The 22474-nt window shown below is 39.7% G+C and overlaps 2 protein-coding genes across 8 annotated transcripts in view; one reads left to right on the top strand and one right to left on the bottom strand.

Annotated features, from left to right (window-relative positions):
- The window catches only part of LOC117230403 (protein FAM102B), a 51424-nt gene extending 38483 nt beyond the window's left edge, over positions 1 to 12941 (bottom strand). For 2 of the 5 annotated variants that reach the window (XM_033487860.1, XM_033487868.1), the window contains exon 1: positions 6269 to 6414. In XM_033487860.1, coding sequence (XP_033343751.1) covers positions 6269 to 6414 — 146 coding nt within the window. Of the gene's footprint in view, positions 1 to 6268; positions 6972 to 10697; positions 10869 to 11780; positions 11800 to 12719 lie in introns of those variants that run through there. The other 3 variants (XM_033487826.1, XM_033487843.1, XM_033487836.1) reach the window with 3 other exon arrangements.
- An 832-nt stretch (positions 12942 to 13773) lies between these two features.
- On the top strand, positions 13774 to 21406 carry LOC117230391 (rab GTPase-activating protein 1-like). Of its 3 annotated transcripts, none has more exons than XM_033487806.1 (17): positions 13774 to 14037; positions 14868 to 15049; positions 15152 to 15326; positions 15400 to 15598; positions 15675 to 15858; positions 15932 to 16297; positions 16384 to 16659; positions 16733 to 16901; positions 16978 to 17219; positions 17282 to 17470; positions 17581 to 17706; positions 17779 to 17964; positions 18036 to 18210; positions 20420 to 20610; positions 20694 to 20753; positions 20822 to 21013; positions 21087 to 21406. In XM_033487806.1, the coding sequence occupies exons 2-17, from the start codon at positions 14876 to 14878 to the stop codon at positions 21318 to 21320; spliced, it is 3138 nt and encodes a 1045-aa protein (XP_033343697.1). In that variant the 5' UTR covers positions 13774 to 14037; positions 14868 to 14875; the 3' UTR covers positions 21321 to 21406. The 3 variants fall into 3 exon arrangements, with proteins under 3 accessions (XP_033343697.1, XP_033343687.1, XP_033343706.1); XM_033487796.1 differs by lacking the exon at positions 13774 to 14037 and adding an exon at positions 14049 to 14185; XM_033487815.1 differs by lacking the exon at positions 13774 to 14037 and adding an exon at positions 14223 to 14392.
- Positions 21407 to 22474: the final 1068 nt, after the last annotated feature.

Below are 22474 nucleotides of genomic sequence, written 5' to 3'. Positions count from 1 at the left end.
TTCCATTCGTGGCACTGAAATAGATTCGCGTGCCATTCCAGCGAGCACGCTAAGCGTGCAGATGCACAAAATTTCACCGACCTGCTTGTCATACAGTGGCTATTTTTCTTTTTTTTTTTTTTCTTTTTTTTTTTTAAACAGCCGGTCACCCGAGCAACACGACACGTTGGTTGATTCTTCTGCGTTTTATACTGGACGCGTAGTAGCCGCATAATAATCGATTTTACGCTTCGACGTATGAATATGCGCCAGGCACTTTACCTTTCCGGTTATGTAATTCGATACAGATTTTGGTTATACGTATTTCGACTAACGACCGCGCGATAACACGCATCGTGAAAGAGTGCGTCCGACGATCCAGGAAATACGAAATAATAGCTGGCCGCCGGCTGGTTTTTCCGCTCGATGCCGCGTTGTCGGATGCACGCGCCTCGTATTCGAAATTTATGTCGCGAGCAAGAACGCGAGCGTTCCAAGAGCCGGCCCATCCTGACCAGAGTTTCGACCAAGAGTCGCTGTAATTTTTGCCTGACTTTCAAACTGGTTTTACTGGTGTTACGCCGCGCGCAGCTTTAACAGCTATTCGCGCAAGTTCGTCGTCGAACCGAGATACATCAAACGCAAGTATTCGTATTCGACAGCCAGGAGGTGAGACAAACTTGGAAAGTTTCGTTTCGTTGCACGATATCTTCCGTTTAGATTTTCATGGTCGACGAGAAGATGTATCGTAACCGGAAGACTCTTAACAGGAAGCAACCGCTTGCGAACTCTTTTCGAATTTCAACCCTCGCGAGTCGTCGATCGGATACGACGATCCTAAATATAAACGGTGATCGGCGTTTGCGAACAGTTAGTACGTGAGAGCGATTAAAGCGGCGGAACACTTTCGAAGACACTTCTATAACGTGACCCCTCGAGTCGATAAAAATCAGGGTAAGCTTCTCGTGACACGTTGAATCCCTCGATATCTGCGACCCTATGGCTCGTGCTGCTCTACCCCCTTCTCGGCAAATATGTGCATGGTTATACGAGCCAATGGCGCGACGAGTATCGACATAATCGTTCCCGTGGATACACGCAGAAATATTCCGTGCCTCGGTCGGAGCGTTGTAATCGGGTGTTTCCTCATCACGACACATTGAGGCGGTGTCAGGTCCTCCAACGATGGTCACTCGTTTCCATGCCCGGGACACACCGGACGACAGGACATTGTCCATTATCGTCGTGCCCTCGTGTATCTTCTCCTTCTCTCTTCTAGTCAACTACCTCCGCTCGTTTCATCTCCGTCTCTTTCCACCTCCCTTGCTCCGTGCCTCTCCTCGACACGATCAACTACTGGTTCGCACGTTCCCCGATTCCTTTCCTCCTCACCCATCCATCGACCGACCAAACTTTTCTCTTTCAATTTTCGCGCCTCGCGAATCAGGACGAGAACGAATCGCCGTACTTTCTAACGCTATCGGTGGCGAGAGAATCGCGTTTCTCTTTCGACGTTTCCCACTGTCGCTTTTCTTTCGCGCGGCTTTCGAGTCTCGTTATTTATCCAGTCGCTTCATCGACCGACCATCGATCGGTACCGTCGAGAAATTAGCGAGAAAAACTCTACGATATCGTATGCGAGACGTTTCGAGGCGCTTTCGATCTCTTAAAGCGGATATTTTGCTAAATTTTAAAGTGAATAGGACTTCCGCGTCTCGACGCATTCGAAACCGGGAAATTCGTGCCGTCTTCCGCTTTCCATCGTATTTTCGCCGTCAATCTCGTTGCCCGATCGTCGTGGACGCACTATTTCCAGACTTTTATTCGGTGCTCGGCGGCCGATTCCGAGGAAGGTCATGGTTCAAGGTAGACCTTGTTGCCGAGAAACCAGCCGACCGTCTCTGACGTTAAATCGAAATCGCTTATCTCGATCTGATTGCGCGCACCGCTCCCTCCGACGATGAATCGTATCGGCCTTGCCAGTCGTTCGTTGTAACGCTGTTCCCCTCGATTCGGCGATTACGCTATCTCGTACGCTCGCATCGGCCAGTTCGAGTTTCCTTTACTGGAGAACGAAACTGGAAAACGAAATCGTCGAAACCCTGGTCCAAGCCGAAATTTTGGAAAATTTATAACGTTTGAAAATGTGTTTAGGAACTATAAGCGCGAGATGTTGTTCTTGAAGCGACAGCGTCGTTGGAAACGAACGATTCGGATATTCGAGAGATTCGTCTTGCAAGATAGCGTAAAATCGACGATCGAAAGTGTTCCCGCCGCTAATTTTCGTTAGTTCGCGAGATGTAACAACATGGACGGTAGCCAAGGATTCGTCACCGGCTGAAATCGAGAGGGTTACACACGGCAGGAACGCGGAGAGAAATCTCTTAGAAACTTAAATCGTTCTCACTGACATAGATCCAAAGGAACAGTGTTTCTCCTGTAATGACTTCTTCGCGGATACGCTGTCTTTTCACGAACGCTAGAGAGTGCTGAAAAACACGGATTCCCTAGCCTACTTTGCATCATTTTCCGTAGAGAGATCAAAGAATCGACAAGAAACTTGTATACAATTAGATCAAGATCTCGTTATCAACCGTGCGGAATAGCATCCTCCATTGCGAATAAGCTGCAGATCTTCCAGATATTGAGATATCGAGGTAACAGGATTTTCACGAGGAATTTCCATCGAGGGAACCAAAAAGGCTAGGAGGGAAGACACGCGATGTATCTCGTTGATATTCAGCAATTCCGTTAAGGCGTGATGATCAGTTTACGTTCGTCGCTTAGACCCGATCGATCGACGAGGGATCGCCGGAAACGCCGCTTTTCCGCAATACCGTTGCTTCTGTTTTCCCAGATAATCCTATCACAGAAACATCGGCAGCGCGACGCGTTCTCGCGAGAACGTTCCGAGATCCCCCTCCTTTCCTTCCCTTCTCTGGTTCTTTCGGGAAAACTCGGTGGAAAGTCGAGCGAATCGATCGAGATCACCTCGAGGTCGCACGCTTCTGGGACTAGCGGCGAGCAAGCGGTTAATTACGTGCCCAGCTATCGCCGATTGCCGCGATTAAACTTGTCAATCGGAAAAAAGACCAAAAACGTGCTGGTTTAATTAATCGTTGATCGTTGCGACATCGACTGGAGTCGAGTCGCGTCGCCACGGAAAATGCCAAAGTTGGCTCGTTTCGCGAAAAATTGCCCAAGCTGCGGTAGGTTTATATGGCGAAAAAATGGGAAAGCTATGCGAACGAACACCGATCGCGAAATAATAAAACGATCGGGTCGTTCGCCAGAGATGTAGAGACCGTTCTGGCACCGATCCAGCCAGCTTCCGGTATTTTCAAAGGCGTCACGAGCGAGGGACGAAGGGGAAGACAGACGGTCTGAAAAGTTGCAACGGTGAACAATATACTCCGTACGTGACTCATTTTCATCGCTGATTTCATAGCCGCGAAACGACGATTCGCGTTGATTCAACCCCGTGTCGAGGGATTATAGATAATCCGGAACAGGAGTTTTTGACGTATTCTTCTCCGCAGACTGTGCTAATTTCTTCTTCGTACAGTCTTGATTCCCTCGAACGTTGTCTCTCCGCTATGGAAAACCTAATCGTCCTATGCGCCTCTCGGCGTTTAGGAGCGAACGGTTCGCAGAGCAAAACACGTTCATCTGTGATTTACTTTTCTCGTTTAAAGTTTCAAGCAAGTTGCTACGCGTCTCTGGAACCAAGCGCCAAAAGTCGCGGTAAGCACGTCGTCGAGGGTAATAAGGAATTCCCTTCGTTTCAACTTGTTCGTTTCGAAACGATCCGTTAACAAATTTACTAGCGCGTCTACGTATTACGTTGTACATCGTACGACGACAGGATGTTTTACGCAAGCTAAATAAACCAGATACGCATAAAGAGAAGAGAGAGAAGTAGGGAAAAATCGATCCTTTGCCGTGAAACGTCCGCGCTGGTTTAAACGAGACGCGCGTCCGCGTCCGGCAGACCGCGGCTACCGACGAAATATGGTTTACGAACCGGTACGGCCGCTGGAATTTATGTCGCGTGCATCTTGCACACGTGCGGGAACGTTCTATTCCCAAGAGAATACACGATGTCGTGCATAACGCGCGCTCGATGTAAATACCGTGCACTCCGAGCTCGGTGAAATATCGCAGCTGGATATCGACCGACAATGGACGGAAGGTAGAACACGATCGAATCGTGTCTGCGAAGCGAAGATATCGATATACCGTCGCGACACGGCCCGGAGGAAACGTTAACGTCGCGTTTGAACGTTCCTTCGGGTTGCCAGTTGCGCGTAAGTACGCGTTACGTCGCTCTGGCGATTCTGTTCAGTTTTCGCCCTGAGTTTGGGTTTTTTACTAAATTAAAAAATATCGAGCGAGATAAATTCAACCAGCGGACGATTCTTCTCTCTCTCTCTCTTCTCTTCGTCTTGGTTAATAATCGAATTACCCGAACTAACGTTCCACGTTAGAAAACGATCTATTGTTAGACAGGCGCGAGGAAAACAATCGTGGAGTAGCGCTACCGCTATCAGCCAACTGTTGCTTTGTAACACCTGATCAGATGCCAACGCGTAGCTAGCTACGGGTACGGTTCTTCCACGAAAATTTATCGACGCTTCTACGAGCTTCTTCGAAGTCGATCGATCGCGATCCATCCTACGCTGCTACGAAATTTATTACGTTCGATGTACGTTTCGATGGAAGTAGCTGATGCATCGGAATAACGCGAAAGATTTCGAGAGATCGTGCAAACGAAATGGTAAAAGATTCCCCTGAAATTCTGGTTTCTGCGAAGCAAAAGTAGAACGCAAAGCGCGTAGGTACTCGGGGCAGTCAAGGCACGTTCATCGAACGGGAAGAAAAGAAAAGCCAGCTGTGGATAAACTGCAAAAGGTTTCTTTCTTCTTGGGAGAGCACCATCGAATTTTTCGCTCGTTCAAGGTCTATCGCGGTGACGATCGTCGGAGAAATTTGATTAGTCGATTCGGAAATCCCGGGCGAGTTCCGAGAACGCTAGAGAAATTCCAGGACGAATTTAGAGTTGGCGGGCGTGGGCGAAATGTATGGTCGACACACGCAACTGTCAGCTATTTAAAAGCGACTACATCGTAAACACCGTACTATTTTTCGCCTTGCTAGGAAGTAGCGAATCGAGGCGGATCCAGAAAATCGCTCGTTCGATACTCGCTAAAACTCCTTACCGCGTACGTACGTATCCCCCCCTATCATTAACGAAGCAAAGTACGTATTGTACGTTCTACGTTAGAGCTCGTTAATCATATCCAAGTTGGTAAAATGGCGAAATGCCAAGGTATATGGAGACTTTGCGGCGCTGGGTCAGCTTCTTCGTATTCCACGTTTGCTCGATAAAGCGTCAACGTTACTTGGTAATTAAGAATAAAAAAGAATCGCAACACGCGCGGAACCTTGTTACCGAGTTTCGGATGATCCACGCTTCGTTCAAGAGAGCTACTAATCCGCGTCCACGGCACGCGTTTCATTCACGGCCGATACGGTTTAAACGAGTTTCCGTCACGCTTTCGTAGCTGTCCTTTCAAGTACGGAAACTAAATAATCCAATAGACGTACGCGAGCTTCTTCGCGGCAAACGTAAGCGTGTCATTCGACGCGTCGTAAAACGCGTTGTTCAACGGTGCACAGTAGCGAACGTTCGTTCAACCGGCACACCGGTTATTTCGCGATAATATTTGTTTGTTCGCTCGTTAAATTTCAACCGTCTACGCTCTCTGATATAACGAAGTTACCGTATGAAAAAATGAGAGAAAAGAACATGCGGCAAAAGTAGTTTTTTTTTCTCGAGAACCGAATTATGCCTGTGGTCGTTGAGCACGTAAACGAGCTTTCAAAAAAAGATTAAGCGAAGATCGGACGAAACGCTTTGGAACAACTTTCGTTCTCGCACGAAACAACCGCCTCCTACGGAGTAATTACTCTCCGGACTTGGTTGAAAAAGTAATTTTAACGAGCTGTACGGCTGCACAGACACGCGATCGTTATTGTATCGCGAATTAAAAAATTCGCCGCCCGTTGGACTAGACACGATTGCCGTTCGTACTTCCAACTACGACACTGGGTCGCTGGAACGTGTTGGCGGATCGAAACGAATCGATCGTGATCATCGTCGCGAAACTTCTCCTCCTAACGCGACAGTAGCATCTCGCGCGAATACCAAGAGGATTCTTCGTACTCGCGAGAAACGATCGCGAACGTAGAAACGAGAGAACGAAGGAAAATTTTGGTGATCGCTTACCTGGTCGAATGATCGACGAAAGATCCACCGTCGAGAAGTCTGAGCTTAGCGAACAGCACTGCGTTCACGAATGGCACCGCGGTCAGCTCCTCCAGGTTCACCTCCACCGAGAATTTGTACTTCTTCTTCTTCATCATGAAGGCCATGTCACCAAGACCGAGACACTTCACTTTCACCACGAGTCGCTTAATCGTGGTTAAATTCGACCGGAGAACGTTCACGATTCTCCAGCTTCTTACTCGGAAATCGTCGATGATTTTCACGAGCAAACAACGAACACGGTACACGGCACGCGCGAGAAAAGTAGAAATTGTGCGCCAAATGCGACCATTTAACGTGGTTTTATCGCCGATAGCGACTAGTCGAGTCTCGCGCCGTGATACCGTTTCACCAATTACCTAAGATACTATTTACCAAAATATCTCTTCGCGTTTTCTACTCCGCTACGAAAAGGCAGTACCACGGCCCTCCGTTTCTTTTTGATCCTCTTTGTCGAACAACGATCATCCAACTTTTTTACAGGCTGGTCGATCCCGAGGGACGAAGCTGAACACTTGAAGCCGGCTGGGCGGATCTCGTTCGAAGCTTCACCGACATCGCTGCTCTTCTCTCGTACCAACACGAACGTGGCCTTCCGCGATCCTCTCTCTCGGCGCCGACACTCACAAACGGCAATTATTCGTGCTCGCCATCCTCGTCGAGACTGCAAATTAAACGAAATTCGGTGTCTTTCTATAATAAAAGGTGCGAAGAATCGTGACCGGGTTTCGCGTATCTATTACATACGCGACGCGCGCGCGTGCGTGTGACATTAATACTCGAGCTTTGAACGATAATGCCCGCGGTAATCCCAGGGCCACGGGCATCTGGAACTTTTCATTGCACAACTATAAAAAAAAAAAGCGATCAGAGACGTTGCTACATAGGTCTCTGGGTCTGCTTGTGCAATTTTTTCCAGATAGATGCTCGCGCCTAGCACGTGTCCATTCTAATTTCAGGCATTATTTTTGAATTTATAGAGCCAATCTGTTCCGCTTAAAGCAAACAACAACGAATATTTTTACACCGAATATTTTGTACGTGTCTATTTTAAACAGCGAATTACACGGTTCGTTAAGTATCGCGATTAGGCCGCGTGTTTGATCCTGTAGCGGTACTCGACAATAAACTTTCCAACGGTTTCTGTCCCATGGCTCGCTACACAAAGACTCTGTTCTTCGGATAACACGATTGTCAGATATCGATACATCCTCACAGAATATTTTCAGCTAGCCTAAAGATCCGCTATAAATCTTAGGATATGTTTAGCTAAGATTCTCCAAAGGGACAAATAGTCTTTCCCTCAACAGACCCTAAATCTATCACCTACTACGGAAAGATACGAGAAATCTGTTTTTCTAACGCACGATGCTTCCCGCTATCAACTTTCTCTCAAGGGCAATTAGTATCCTTTTCCAACTACACACACAAAATTAGCCAATTAACAACGACGTCCATTTCCTTCACTTTCCGAACTAAGGCTTTCCTCTACGAATCCGATGATCTCGCATCCTTAGACCGCATCATAGTTTTCCTCTGTAGCATCATCGTGACGAAAACTCAGTCGTTACAGTCAGTCAGAGTCGTCACGCGTCGGTCCGAGTCCAATAGTTCGCAATAATGGATCAGAGTTCCTCGGCATTTTAAGCAATCATCGCCCGAACTTGTATCGCGCATCAAAACGCATCGACCAGAAGTCGAACTTGTGATCGCGAATCGCGAGCCGCTAATAATAATCGCGAGTTCTACGCAAAGTGTACGAGCATAGAGTATATCGTAATAAATATGTCGGAGTCAGGTTGGAATTTTCGGGCATTCGATGAACCTTTCCATCGCGGATGTAACTAACGTTTATCGGCACAAATGTGGTCGCTACAAGAAGCTATAAGTAACAGCGGCGATCGGATGGTCGCGATGTTGATGACAACGAATTCAGGTTCGATAAAAAAATCCACGGTCAACGGGATGACGAATGCGATGAGATACACGTATAACACAACACAAGTAAACGTACAACGTAAAACTTACAAGTAAAAGTTTCTGCATGAACTGACATGCAGTCCAAGTGGAACTGCCCTTATATATTCTTCTCCCCACTTCTTCTCTTTATTTTTAAGGAGAGCTATATAATTATTCCATACCTGTGTCAGGTACACGTCCCTCCCTTGACCGTGGCTACGTTCAGTGACCCGTTATATCAGTTTGAGCTCAAGCACATCGTCGTAAAATCTGATTAGACCATTACAACTATTTCTTAGTTTTATTACTTAAGTGTAGCTATAGTAAAAGTCTGGACTAGGGTATTGGGGGTTTTCCCAACATTCCAAAATAAAATTCCGACATAAATGTCGGAGATGGAAGGACACCGGAGCCTTCCCTCTGGAACCTTGGGAAAATCCGTAAAATTGTAATTAAAGTTTACAGTTGTAATTAAACAATTTGCCGTCGTTCTACCCAATTCTACTTGTTTGCGATTTGTGATAAACTTGGGCTCAAGGCGACTATCAGCCGCCGAACGTAGCCGCGGTCAACGGGACGGGCTCTTCATCTAACAAAGATATGGAGCGATAGTATGACCCTCGTTAAAAGAAATACCCATAGAGGTACCTGACAGTAAAACATTCCAATGTAGTAAAACGTTCCTTCGGACAATGAATACCAGATATTGAGGCACTTACACAGCACAAGTTTAGTTAGCCTGAGGATCCGCTATAAAACTTGGGTTTCTTTGCTAATTAAGATTTTTCAAACGGACGGGCAGTCTTTGTCCCAAATTGACCAATTGACAGCGACGTCAATTTTCCTTACTTTCGGAACGAGAGCTATGCTCGACGAATTCGATGACCTCGTGTCTTTAGGCACACCCCATCATAGTTTTCCTCGGTGGCATCATCGGGACGAAAATTCGTTACGATCTGTGAGTATTGTGTGAGCAAGTATATCTATCCTCCCGTTGACCGTGGATTCGTTATGGAACCTAAGACCAACGTCACTAGTATCGCCAGTGCCCAACCACCGAGGTTGATTGTCGAATCGGTAGTATCCATACTCGTATTACCATGCCGTACCGTCGTTATAACACAGCGATGGCCAATTCCAATGAAGATCTAGCAAACGCCCACAACCCTATTCCTGACGCTTCTCCGACATATATATTGTTAAATATACTCAAGTATTTCTTCCTATCACTGTCACGACCTATCACCTCAATCCTACTACCTTTTGTACGAATTATTTACATCCTGTTGGCTGATAATATATAGTACTTTGATGATATTCTTCGGCCTATATAATCTCGACGTTATTCGTACTCTAGATCCACGCTTCGATATCCTATTTTTCTATGAAACATAATCTAAGGATATTTATCAAACGACCATAGACGACAAACATTCGCGTTGTACGAGCAAAAGAGCAAAGTTCCAGGAACTAAAAGCGCCAGTGAACAAATAACAGAGTGTAGCAAGCGTTAGCGGGTGAACGTTCGCCAACGAATGTCACTGAACCTTTATCGACATTTCCAATAGGCACGTTCACGCGACTTGAAGACCTATAGCAGGATCGAGCGACCAGTGGTCGCGAGACCTGTCGCCGTCGGCGCAACGTCGATTGTTTTGAAAACGCTAATTGCGGCTGGGAACGCGAGCAAGCGAAAACGAGCACACTCTTCCTGGTGTTGGGTTTCAAGTTGCGAAGTAGGTGACCGCAGCACTCGACACGACCACCGGAGCTCTCCGCCTAGTACTACGAATTACGTATTAACGGTCCTCGATGACTCTTTCGTCAATCACGTCCGACCATTCACACCGAACTCGCGGTGTATAGTTGGCGAGACAGACGTAGCAGAGCTACGAAATCGATCAGACGTTTAACCGATGAAGACGAGTTGACCCGTCACGCGTTTCGTCAATTTCTTTCGTACGATGATCTTTTTCTCCTTTAGCAATCCCCTGCTTCTTTGCGTGTCCCATCTTTCTTACAAATAAAGCATATATTTAAATATTCTTGTCAATTTTGATTCGGTTCGTTACACCAATCGAGGATCGAATGAGAGAATCTCGCGATCCGACTTGTAGTACAAAAAGTCATTTTTCGCTATATCGTTTGCACCAACAATACTATCGCATACACGTGTCATTATGCTGTGTAGATAGCGTAAAATCGAACGCGGTGTAAAGTTAAGTAAAAACTAACTTTGGCTTAAAAAATCATAGTTGGAGACATAGTTTGAAACGATAAGTTTCTTGAACCGGACGTATACACGTTGGCGAAAGAGAATCTAGTAACGTCTCTAATTAATCGCGCGAAACTATAACGTGTTGAGAAATGCGTTGAAAAATGAACGATCGTGAATGAAGTTTGTCTTTTGATCTGTCCTATGAGAACTTACGCGCGTGCAAGATCATTGAACGACGTTCGTCTAAGTAGTTTTGATTCGAGGGCAACAACGACGTCCACGAGCGAATAAAACTTTACACGCGAACTCGTTGCTCGTTAACGAAGAGCAAAAAGCGAATTTAACGCGATCCACTGAAATAAAACTGAAGTTGCAACGAAACGATAACAGTCTGGAGCAAGGCTGAAGGCACAAAATGCGGAGGAAAAATTTATACTACTTGACGCGAACGATATTAGAATATTTATACTCGGAGGAAGGAGGCGTGGTTTTAATTTAGAACGATAAGATAAGAGGCAGTTTTTTAGAAACTGCTTCAGACCTTCGGATTTGTTCCTTTCTTTGATTGTTCGTGTCTTATTGTTATCGTCTCTACAATAAATAAGTTTCCACGTAAGCACTGCAAATGACGAAATCCTTCGATCGCCGACCGATCAAAGATAAAGAGCAACTTGAAATCGATCGATGCATCATCGATAACAGCAACAAGGAGCAATTAACGTTTTCTTAGATTCTACATTATTTTTTGATAATTACAAAAAATCATTACCTACGTTCATTTTATCAAATTACTCGTAATAATTTCCTCCTTATTTGGGTCTAACTTCCGCCTGATATAGAAAAATAATAAACTTCGCTCCCAGTTTTACTTATCGCCTGTCGAGGAAAAAAGTATTATCAAATTCGCGTAGTAACTTTAAACGTATTGTAAAAATATACCGGAAAAAGAAAAACGTAACAGTTTCGTTACAGATGGACCACCCTATAGAACCATATAGACGAAGCTCGATCCCGGGACAAGAAGCGCATTCGTTCGAATCGAATTAAACGAACCCACGCGCCTACAAATACTTGACCGAACTAACAGAACCCTCTGGGCAATGTATATTTGGCAATTATAATAATGCAACAGAGTCCTAATTAGAAGATCGCGAATTACGAACGAATCGTTTAATTTCATAATCACACGCAACCGCCAATATGTATATATTATATATTATATAAAAAGCGACGGAAAAAGATAAAATTCAGGAATCGTGCGTCTCGAAATCTATCTCTCGACGTTATCTCACCTACCTGTTTTATTTTTCGTGCGCCGCGTTAATGACACGGATGCGCCCGTTTCCACCGATGCGTTTTGTTTAAACAAACTGGCTGTCACGTGTCACTACTACTACACACCGTTTATACACACAAAGGTGCATACACGATCGAGAAGAACGCTAGACGAATATGCTCTGCCACGAATAACCTACTAATGAGTATGCGGGGAGAAAAAAGCGCGAAACAAACGATAACCGTGTACACCGTACGAATCTGATTTCGTATTATTTTCGTTCGTTTCTGTGTCTAGAACGAGGAACGGATAGAAGCGACGTGTACACATTCGCAGTGATATTTGCGAACAGACATCGAGCTTCTCTACGGATAAAATTACGCGACAATAAACAAGCGATATATCGTCTATTCCCGTGACAAATCAACGGGTATATATTTTCGGAATTTTCTGATGGATAACACACAACGATACGTTATTCTACCACCTGTCAAACGATTTTATCCGTGATACATCAAATATAACGTCGGCACACTGTACGTAGCTCGATTTTTTTCAGAGCAAATGCAAACAACGCCAGGCGATCTACCGTATTGTGACAACAATTTTTTTAAGGGTACGCCAATTTCGAGGCACAAGTTGAAAAGATGAAGCGCATCGTGACAAGAAACGATTCGAAAGACAACGCGATTCGATGGTTCACAGTAATCGTCTCATGATGGCAGGTGCAGAACAATTTCCGTCTTGACTTTATAACCTCTCCTTTCATCTCGCCGATAACTTTCCAACGAGTGCACGGGCTTTATCTCGTGTATCTGTCAAACTGTAACGTAGCACGGAAAAAGAAAACATTCCGACGCCAGTAAAATCGTAACGGACCGCGAAATTATCAATGATATGCGACGCCCGTTCCAAAAAAGAAGCAAAAAAGAGAGTCATCAACTCTGAATTGTACTCACTCGTCGTCGGCTCGTTCTCGCTTTTATCGATGTTAGCCAACCTCGCACAGTCTTACACTTTTCATGATTACAAAATCATTCCTTCGGGAAACCACGAAATTACAAAGTCTCGATGCGAGAACTTGACAAATTTACGGACAAAAAAGTTTCCTCACATCCGACGGAACGGAGGTCCTCTGTGAACTGACGCGTCTCGATATCAGCTTGTTCACTAACGTTGCAACTCCACCTGTCGTCGACTCTTTGCAGTTATATTCGAGCGGAAATTCTATTGGCCTCGAGATTACCACGCGGTGAGCGAAACGCATTTCCTGATTGGTCACTGCCAAAACGACCAGAAGAATTTCTGACAAACAGTTCCACTATTCTGTCGCTAGCATCGAATAACTTCCGAAATAACGGGCAATATTTTAACCAATAGAAACAGACGTTTAGAAAGAAAGTCGATACGTTTTCCAAATTCAAGTATTAAACGACATTATACGAATTAATATTATTTAAAAAGTATTATCGTCAAGTCGGTCACTTTTAAAATACTTTAAATGTAAACTGATGATTCTATGTCATTTACATAGTAGAATGTTGCACCATGTCACATAGTATAATAAATATTTGAATGCAATTATATGTATTATTAAATTTTGTATACAGATATTATGACAGCATGTGAATTTATTCACGTGACTAAGTTATAGGTGCTTGAAGTTAGTAATTTAAAAAATGCTCTAATTGAATATAAGAAAATAGACGATAAATAGATCATCGAACGTATAATGTTTGAAATAAACGTTCGCTATCGCCGTATTATCATTATTATTTTATTCTAATGTGCAAATAGGTAAGATAGTAATATCGGATAAAAAACTCCACATTTGCCATTCAAATGGTATTATCTCTGAATATTTTTCCAGCACAAACTAGTATATATATATATTCTTCTTCCATAATTACATAATAGAAAAACCTACGGATGTGATTAAGAAAAAGAATCTTAACAAGTATAGGCGAGACGGTAACTAAAGTTAGTTCAAAGTTGTTGCGCGCTTGGAGGTGGTTCGCTCGCAATTCGTTGTAACAAAGCAGACTTCCGGCACCTTAGTGCTCGAATGGCCGACACCAAGGTTGCCTTTTCTGTCAAACGAAATTATTTCTGACGTGATCGAAATCATGTAAATGTTCACCGATAACTTGGAAAAATCGTTGGAACGTGGGTAGATCGATGCGTGGATCGTGGAAACGGGGTGTGTCCGTGGTTTTAATCAACAACAACGCAAGAAGAGGCACCGGTGTCTCTTCAAATTTTGGATTCACCAAGAGGGTAATCCCTGTTCTTTGCTGGGGGTGTAAATAGAAGCGGGTAACTAAAACCGTACGATACCGAGAACCGAGGCACAATAAGTTCGCTTAAGAATGCAATTCAGATGATCCGAAATACTTGACAAACCAAATCGACATTATGAATTCGAGTTAGTGTGCTTTTAACGATGCCGTGTCGAACTTTGTACGCGCGAAGCTTGTTTTGCTTATCAATCTCGATCCACTGAATTATTTTCTTCGTATTCGAATGAATCGTATTGATAAATTACGAGATTGACGCTCGATTGTTAGGAAATTCTGTCACAAGTGAAATTCTTCCGTCCCGGATTCCCATTCCCGAATTTATTACTCAAATGGTACTCTCTTCTTATTAAAAATAAAAATTAAATTACATTCGAGAAATATAGTGAGTAGAGTGCAATCATTTGTGGGAAACATATCTGTTTTTTGATTTCACGACATTCTCTAAATAGAATGCGAACAATGTGCATCTTCTATGTATAGTGAATACATGCAGTTAGTTTTATCTTTAAATTTATCATGCAGTTGTGTGTAGTTGTTAATATTAATTCAACTCATATATTACTGTGCTTTATTTTTTCTTCTTCCTTATGTATCTATTGTTATATATTGGAATGTATATTCCAAGATGTGTGTGTGTGCGTGCGTGCGTGTGTGCGCGCGTGTGTGTGTACATATATATGTATTCACATATCTACATGTAATCTTTACACAAAAATATCAAATTAAAGAATATTTGATCGTATATATATACATATATGTTATACATTACATTATTATAACACAGTAATATTGTATGCTATGTTATAGACATAGTTATGGAGGATAGCATGAGTGTTAAATCAATGGAATCAGTGGCAACAAGTGATGAATATGAATTTGTAAATGACAGAGGTAATGGCAAACATCAACAAACATTAATCAGTGAATTACCAATGTTGAAAATTGCCAATAACGGCAATTTTGAAGATCTTCAAAATAATCTTCGTGAGGTTTGGACATACCTATATTATTTAGAAATATCAATTCTTAACGTACATTATCTTTTTAACTGCATATCAATAATTATCTGAGTCACTGATAAAAATCCATAGGTATTGACAGAAGATTCAAAAATGGAAAGCAATGATTATAAAATTGTGAGCAGTGCGCAACAAAATCAACCAAAATCTAAAAAAGTGGGACAAAGTAAATTTTATGATGTAAGTTCTTGTATGGTTGCATCTGAGAAACAGGATATTATGAAACCAGAAGATTATATTGATGAAGGTACAAATTATTATTTCTCTATCAACCATAAAAGGTATTCCGCAGAGTATGAGATATCATTTTTTATATTTAGAAATAAATTCCCTGGCTAATGTTCAACAAGAATGCACTATTTTTAATGGGGTGACTTACCTGGGATCGGCAACGATAAACGCGCCTAAATCAGAATGTGAAATACAGCGCAATATGAACATATTAAATGCAGAACAATCCCTTAATTTGGGAATTAAAGTATCTGTTTCTGTACCAAGTAGTTCACAAGGTTCTGTTGTGTATGTACAACTATTAGAAATAGTAATAAAATGTTTTTTTCATCGTACATCATGTATCATTATGTTTGTATGATAGTTTGTATGATGCTGCTACTCAACAACCAATTGCACATTATGAAGTACAACGAATCCTATTTTATGCGCGTGGTGAAAGTGTTGGTCCATGCGCAGCATGTTTTGCTTTTACATGGTCACATGGGGATACATTGGAATCTGCCATTTATCAGTGTCATGTTTTCCGGTGTGATATACCAGAAGCAGTATGTTCAATGTTTTTTTGTACGATAATATCAAGTTTTAATCAAAATACATTATCCATGCAATTCGTCATAGGTAGGACAAGTTTCTGCTTGCTTTTCTAAAGCCTTCCACAGAATACCACGTTCGATGACTAGCTCTCTAACAGGAAGTGATTTCAATGGGTTTAACATTGGAAGTGAAAAAACTAATTCTCGTGTATTTATTTTTGAAGTAACAATGGAAATAAAAGAAGAGGATGGAAAAGGAGGTTTCAGTATAGTTCCTAAGGATAGAAATTGTTTTAAACTTCGAAATAATGTAGCTAAACAAGTGTGTTTAAGTATTCAGCAAGTTTCTAGTAAAGAAGGAGGAATTACTCTTGAAGTTGAGAGGTGCTTTGGAGTCCTTGTTAGTCCTGGACGCAATGTTAAACATAGTGATATGCGCCTGCTTGAAATGGTAACATTCACTATTTAAAAGCCAGATATTTATAATTAATAATGCTTCTGGTCTTACAATAATAATAAAAATGATATTGTTTGTAGCAAGTTAATGCTGGTCCACTAGTTCAAGATAAACAATGTTACAACATATGTGGGCACTGGGACCCTGCAGATCCAGCTTTAGAAACTCTCAATATTGAAACCCCAAGAGAAGGAAAAATTTATATGACAGTTGCAGTTGATTTAGTAATACGTGGTATCCGAGAACCCGTCAGGTTTATAATAGAGACATTAGTTAAAGTATTTCCACAAAATGAAAGATTTTGGTATTTTAATAAACGAAATCTTGTACAACAATTTTACCTTAACTCAAAAGAAGTAAGGCATCCAAAATATTAGTTCTTTATTCATTCTAATGTCACAAATTTCATGCGTATTTATCATTATATAGATAATATCCGGAGATGGTACGGAAGTTCACTATGAAGTACAAAGTATAGAAACTTCAGGAGAGCTGGATAGAAACAGATTAAATCTCGCCCTTAATTTAGCATCACTGATTCGATCTCCTTCTTTAACTAGCATTGACACACTTACACCCAAGGAGGAAATAGACTCAGGTTAAAATAAGATATTTAACTATTTTATTTAATGAGAAGGATAAAAAGTATATTGATTATATTTCTACATTGACAGATGGAGATGAACCGATGTTAAGTGGCACAGGTGAAGTATCAAAAGATTGTTCTGCAGACGAACTAGCTAGTTGGGCAGAAGTACTAGACAGTTGGCAAGTTAATGAACAACGTCCAAAACTTCTTATAAAACTTACAAAGCAAGGTATTCCTGAAGCACTACGCGGAGAAGTATGGCAACGTTTAAGTAATTGCGATAATTCACAAGAAATGATGGATAGATACAGGACTTTAATTACTAAGGTAAACGAAAATAGTATGTGACAGAAAACGTATATAATAGTTATATTGTTTTACATCTATAGGAAAGCAGTTGCGAGAGTGTTATTTTAAGAGATATTAATAGAACATTTCCTGCCCATGACTTTTTCAAAGAAACAGGTGGTTTGGGACAAGATTCTTTGTACAGAATAAGTAAAGCGTATGCAGTGTACGATGAAGAAGTTGGATATTGCCAAGGACTTAGCTTTTTAGTTGCTAGTTTACTCCTTCACGTAAGTAATTGGCATCCAATGGTTGGCATTTGTAAGAGGCATATCTGCATTTTTGATAGTAATTTATTAGGGTGTGTAATGACAAGAGAAACATTAGGTATTTCTTATAGATGCCGGAGGAACAAGCTTTTTGTGTTCTGGTGAAATTAATGTATGACTATGGTCTAAGAGATTTGTACAAGGATAGATTTGACAACCTTCATATGAGATTTTATCAGCTTAATAGATTAATAGAGGTTCGTAATATATTTTAATTAATTACGGACAATTACAATATTTATTACTTACAATTATTATTGTACTTTTAGGACCAGCTGCCAGAACTTTATAAACATTTTTGCGATCGTGGTGTAGAAACACATATGTTCGCTGCACAATGGTTTTTAACTCTTTTTACAGCCAGATTTCCACTTTATCTTGTTTTCCATATTCTGGACGTATTCCTTTTACAAGGACTTGATACATTATTCCAGGTTGCTCTCGCATTATTAATGGTAGGTAATCGTCTTTAACTCGCAACACGTTTTACAGAATATATCATTTATAAAAATGTATGTTTCTATAGTTGTGCAAAAAGGAACTACTTCAATTAGATTTTGAGAGTATATTAAAATACTTTCGGGTGCATTTACCTAAACGTTGTCGAAACGAAGAAATATCGCGCTATGTCATGAAGTTAGCCTGCTCAGTTACCTTAAAGAAATTAAAGAAGTATGAAGCGGAATTTATGACACTGAAAGGTAATTTCATATTTTATGTTTGAATCACGCAAATACATATATAATTTTTAGTACATCTGAAAGTAATACAAACTACAATACTCTTTTATATGCATGTATAGTCTGCATAGAGATGAAAAAAATGGTCGAGCGATCATAAATTTAACTTTGTTGTGCTGAAGCTTTACACGTTCGTCTTTGTTGCCATATTTTAGAATTGAAATGTAAATACGTATTTCGACATTTAGATACCTACTCTTTTCATTGACTTCGATGAAAGTATACATAGAATATGAATGAAAATCAAAATAATATACCTCTGTTTTATCTAGTACTAATTTCGAAGAAAATTGGCAACTTATAATATGACTTAATTCCAATCTAGTTTTTTTTTATGAAATAAATATATTTTACATTTGCATGACATAATTTCATACTTATATACCAAAGCATAAATTATGTCCACCTACATAGTCTTGTAAAGACACTTCAGTGAATAGTTGTAAAAAATATTTGATATTTACAATATGATCTACGTTGTTGGAAAACATTTTATTGCATAATACGAACTTGTGGAATACAATTCTTAATATAGTTTGGTATATCAAGAATTATGTAGTAGATATTCGATAAAAATTTAATGAAATTTATTGTTTTGAAGAAATATTTCTTCTACTCATAAACAGATTCTTTTATTCCTGTTTGGTATTCCATTTAATCTTGTATAATTTTTCGAATGTATTGTCAATCTTCGTAACAAGCTAACCACAAGCTGTGTACATATGTTGATAAAATATTAGTTCGGTAACAGTTATGCACAAACATGAGATTTCAACCAGTTGACAAATCATGAAATACTTTTCTTATTTTTTTCTTATTGCCATGTATATTTCCTGTGAGACAATTTTATGTCAATTCCAAAGAGGTCCCTTCAATTTCTTTCTCAAAGACGAAATAGTAATAAGAGATTACAGTTGTAAATTTTGGACAGAATTTTTTCAGATTCGATAGACTGGCTGAAATATCACAGCTACTATGTTATAGCAATATACTCTTTGCAAGATCGATACATTTTCTGTTTTGATTGATTCTCTTATGCTTAAAGTTGATATTCTTTTGTACAAACTAACGAAGCGCAAATCAGCTGTTATAAAAAAGCATTGTCCAAAAATTATACTCATTTTTTTATTGAATTATTTATGTTGTAATATTTGTAAATTTTTATAATTTTGTGTTGTTTATAATAACGATTTTTCGCGCTTATCCAGCCATACTGCTTTGTATACTGTCTTGTATATCAATTTTTATAAAAAAAAATTATTTATTTTTTCTTGTTAGAAATAAATCGTCCATTTAGAATAGCGTTTTTAATTTTGTCAACTTACCTGTGTATACCCTGTTCCTCACACTTTATGAAAAAGTTTCATTTTTTGTTTTAATCGCAATTGTTTTATGCAATGTTTTATATTTGTTATATGAAAGCTTATAGCTTTTATTTTACCAATTGCTCATTACAGAATCAAATAAATTATACTTTAGGTATATTATTATCAAATTGTTTGCAAGTTAGTGCATCTCTAATGTAATACTAATGGAATTTTAGCAAGAATTTGTATACAAAGTTGTTAAGGCTTACAAGGCTTGATAAATATTGAAATTCATTATCAAAAGTGATAAATATGCTATCGCTCACAAATCATCTTATTTAGGTACAGTAATAACGAGTATGTACAGGGCATCCTAAAACTATTATATATTAAATGCTTTAAATTTATATTTGTTCGCGATTTTTTATACCTTGAACGCGTTAAATTCTATCAGAGGCATTATCTGTATATTTATGAGCTATAGCAGGCAACAAACATATTTAATAAGTTTAACAGCTGTGCCAGCAGTTTAAAATTGGCCATGGTATGTTCTGCATAGAGAATATATGTGGTGGTATCTGCTTTTTCAAGATATCGTATGTCGGCCAATTACATTAAAGTCATTCGTTTCCAATGTTTCACTGTCGGAATCATGAGCCATACTATAAAGACATTGATAGAGAGTAAGATTTTATTTGTAAGCTTCTTACATAATCACGATTACAAATACTGTAATATTTTTATCCTACTATAGAACTATAAATTTAATATAAATATTTATTATATAAAATATCAGAAACATACAAATGTACGTATATAGACTTGCTTCAAACGCTAACGTGTAACTTTTTCTTATGGCGTAGAAGCGCAAGAGAATGCGGATGAATATAGCAATGAAGTAGAACAGTTACGGGGCACAGTAGCGAGAAATGAGGAGGAAAAACAAAGATTAGAAGCCGAATTGGTTCAAGTCAAGGAAATGCTACAACGAGAAGTAGCAAGAGCAGATGCGGAAAGTAGGCGAAGCAATATTATTATTGCTGAATACAAACAGGTACGTATATGTAAATAATCACATTTATCATATGAAACTATTGAATTTATTGTACTGTATCATAGATGAAATATTTATTTTAGATTTGTCAACGTTTGGAAGATGACTATAATGCTGCAAAGACAACACTTAGTGAATTGCGAGTAAGTAAAAAACATTTAATTCTCATGGAATTCTTGTACGACAATTTATAAATGATTTTACCCTTTAGACGAAGGTTTCGAAATGTGAAAAGTGTAAAAGTTGTATAATGGATTCGTCCAATATATTAGCAGATATTGCACACCCTTTAGAAAACCGAATAGATCCTATGTTGCACAGAGTGCAGGAGAGAGTACGAGAATTAGAATTGGAGTTAGCTCAAACAAAGCTAGCCCATGTTGAAGCTGAATGTAGAAACCAGGTAAATAAGCATGTTATTTACTAATTCTCGATATTATCTAGAATTACATTTGTAAGATTAATTTCCTTTGTAGGATTTAACACATCAATTGCATGCGACTGCTTCTGAACTTCAAGCAGCGAGAAACAGCTGGCCATGGCTTAGTAAGACACTGTCGAGTATAAAAGAAGCGGCGAATAAAAGAGAAGTAATAGCTCCGTCATTAATGAAAGATCTTAGACGAGATAGCGCACCCGGAGGTGAAATGCATCATTTGATACATTCCCGTAATCGCGAGACTCGTGATAATCTTAAAGAAGTTGTGTGATTCAGTAAGTATTCGAGTTAAAGTGCATAAATATAACGAGGGACGCTATTTTGAAGTAGAAAAATAAACCTAATTATAATATATTATACACATCTATTCAAACGAAGTTACTTTAACCAGGCGAAGTGTTGGAAGAATTCGTATATTACGAGAAAAGACCTATTTGAAATATAAATTCGAATACACAATGTACGTCCATGATTACATGTAGTATTCTACTTGACCTGTTTATAATATACATTCGGTATATTTTACGTCAGGTTCCTCGCGTGCACTATTAATCGCGTGCTTTTAGCGATGTCAGCTTTATCCTGCAACTCTGATATTAATCTTGATATTACTTGTTTACATTTGTTAATCGTTTCAGTATATTGATTTTTACCTAAACTTGGTTTGTGAATTATTAATTTTATTTGAAATCCGGTTTTTATGTATTAATAAGGAACTTCACACGAAATTGGAAGTCCTATATTAAACAATTGATTAAGTGATAGGGCACATATGGAGATGCAAAAAAAGATTACAATAGATGTTAGCGATAAGTTCACTACGTTTTGTATGAAACTAGTCTAAGACGTGGAAAATAGAAATACTATTATAGACTTTACTGTATATAAATAGCTCTCTCTCTCTCTCTCTATCTATCGATCTCTCTCTCTCTCTCTCTCTCAGGCAACTAACAGACGTAACAGACTGCGGAAATCAGAGATTCCACATTTAGTAAATTGGATCATGTAAAGCAAATAATGTTTCTGTAATTTTCATTTACTTTCTGTACGGATTTATTATAATGACATTCCAAAATCATAAATACATGTGCGTTTTTTTTATTAAACTCTTATTTTAATCGGTATATATATAAGGCTATTGATTAAAGAATATGTATGACACTTATTAATGTATGCGTCTTACAACTAATTTTAAATTGTAACGAGTAACGTAAATTACATGAAAGAGAAACATTTCACATTGTTTAATTTTTATATGCAATTTATTGTCTGCTGATGCTATTAATAATCACGTTAAATAATACTGCAACATTTTGCAGGTACATTGGCAGCTGAACAAAATAACTTAATATAAGACTAGATATAGTCTTTTACAATGCAAAATATTTTTTCCGTTTACCTTAATCTCCTTTTTTTCTTTCTTTT

This window comes from Bombus vosnesenskii, unplaced genomic scaffold, assembly GCF_011952255.1.
Source record: "Bombus vosnesenskii isolate JDL3184/JDL3185 unplaced genomic scaffold, Bvos_JDL3184-5_v1.1 scf7180000013262, whole genome shotgun sequence".
NCBI classification, from domain to species: domain Eukaryota; kingdom Metazoa; phylum Arthropoda; class Insecta; order Hymenoptera; family Apidae; genus Bombus; species Bombus vosnesenskii.
Note: the sequence above shows the minus strand (reverse complement) of the source record. Positions and strands in the feature narration are given on the sequence as shown.

Coding starts and splice junctions, on each gene's coding strand:
- LOC117230391 (XM_033487796.1), top strand. Junction 15,599..15,674: donor AGTTCACAAGGTTCTGTTGT/GTATGTACAACT, acceptor TTTGTATGATAG/TTTGTATGATGCTGCTACTC. Junction 20,611..20,693: donor TTATTGCTGAATACAAACAG/GTACGTATATGT, acceptor TATTTATTTTAG/ATTTGTCAACGTTTGGAAGA.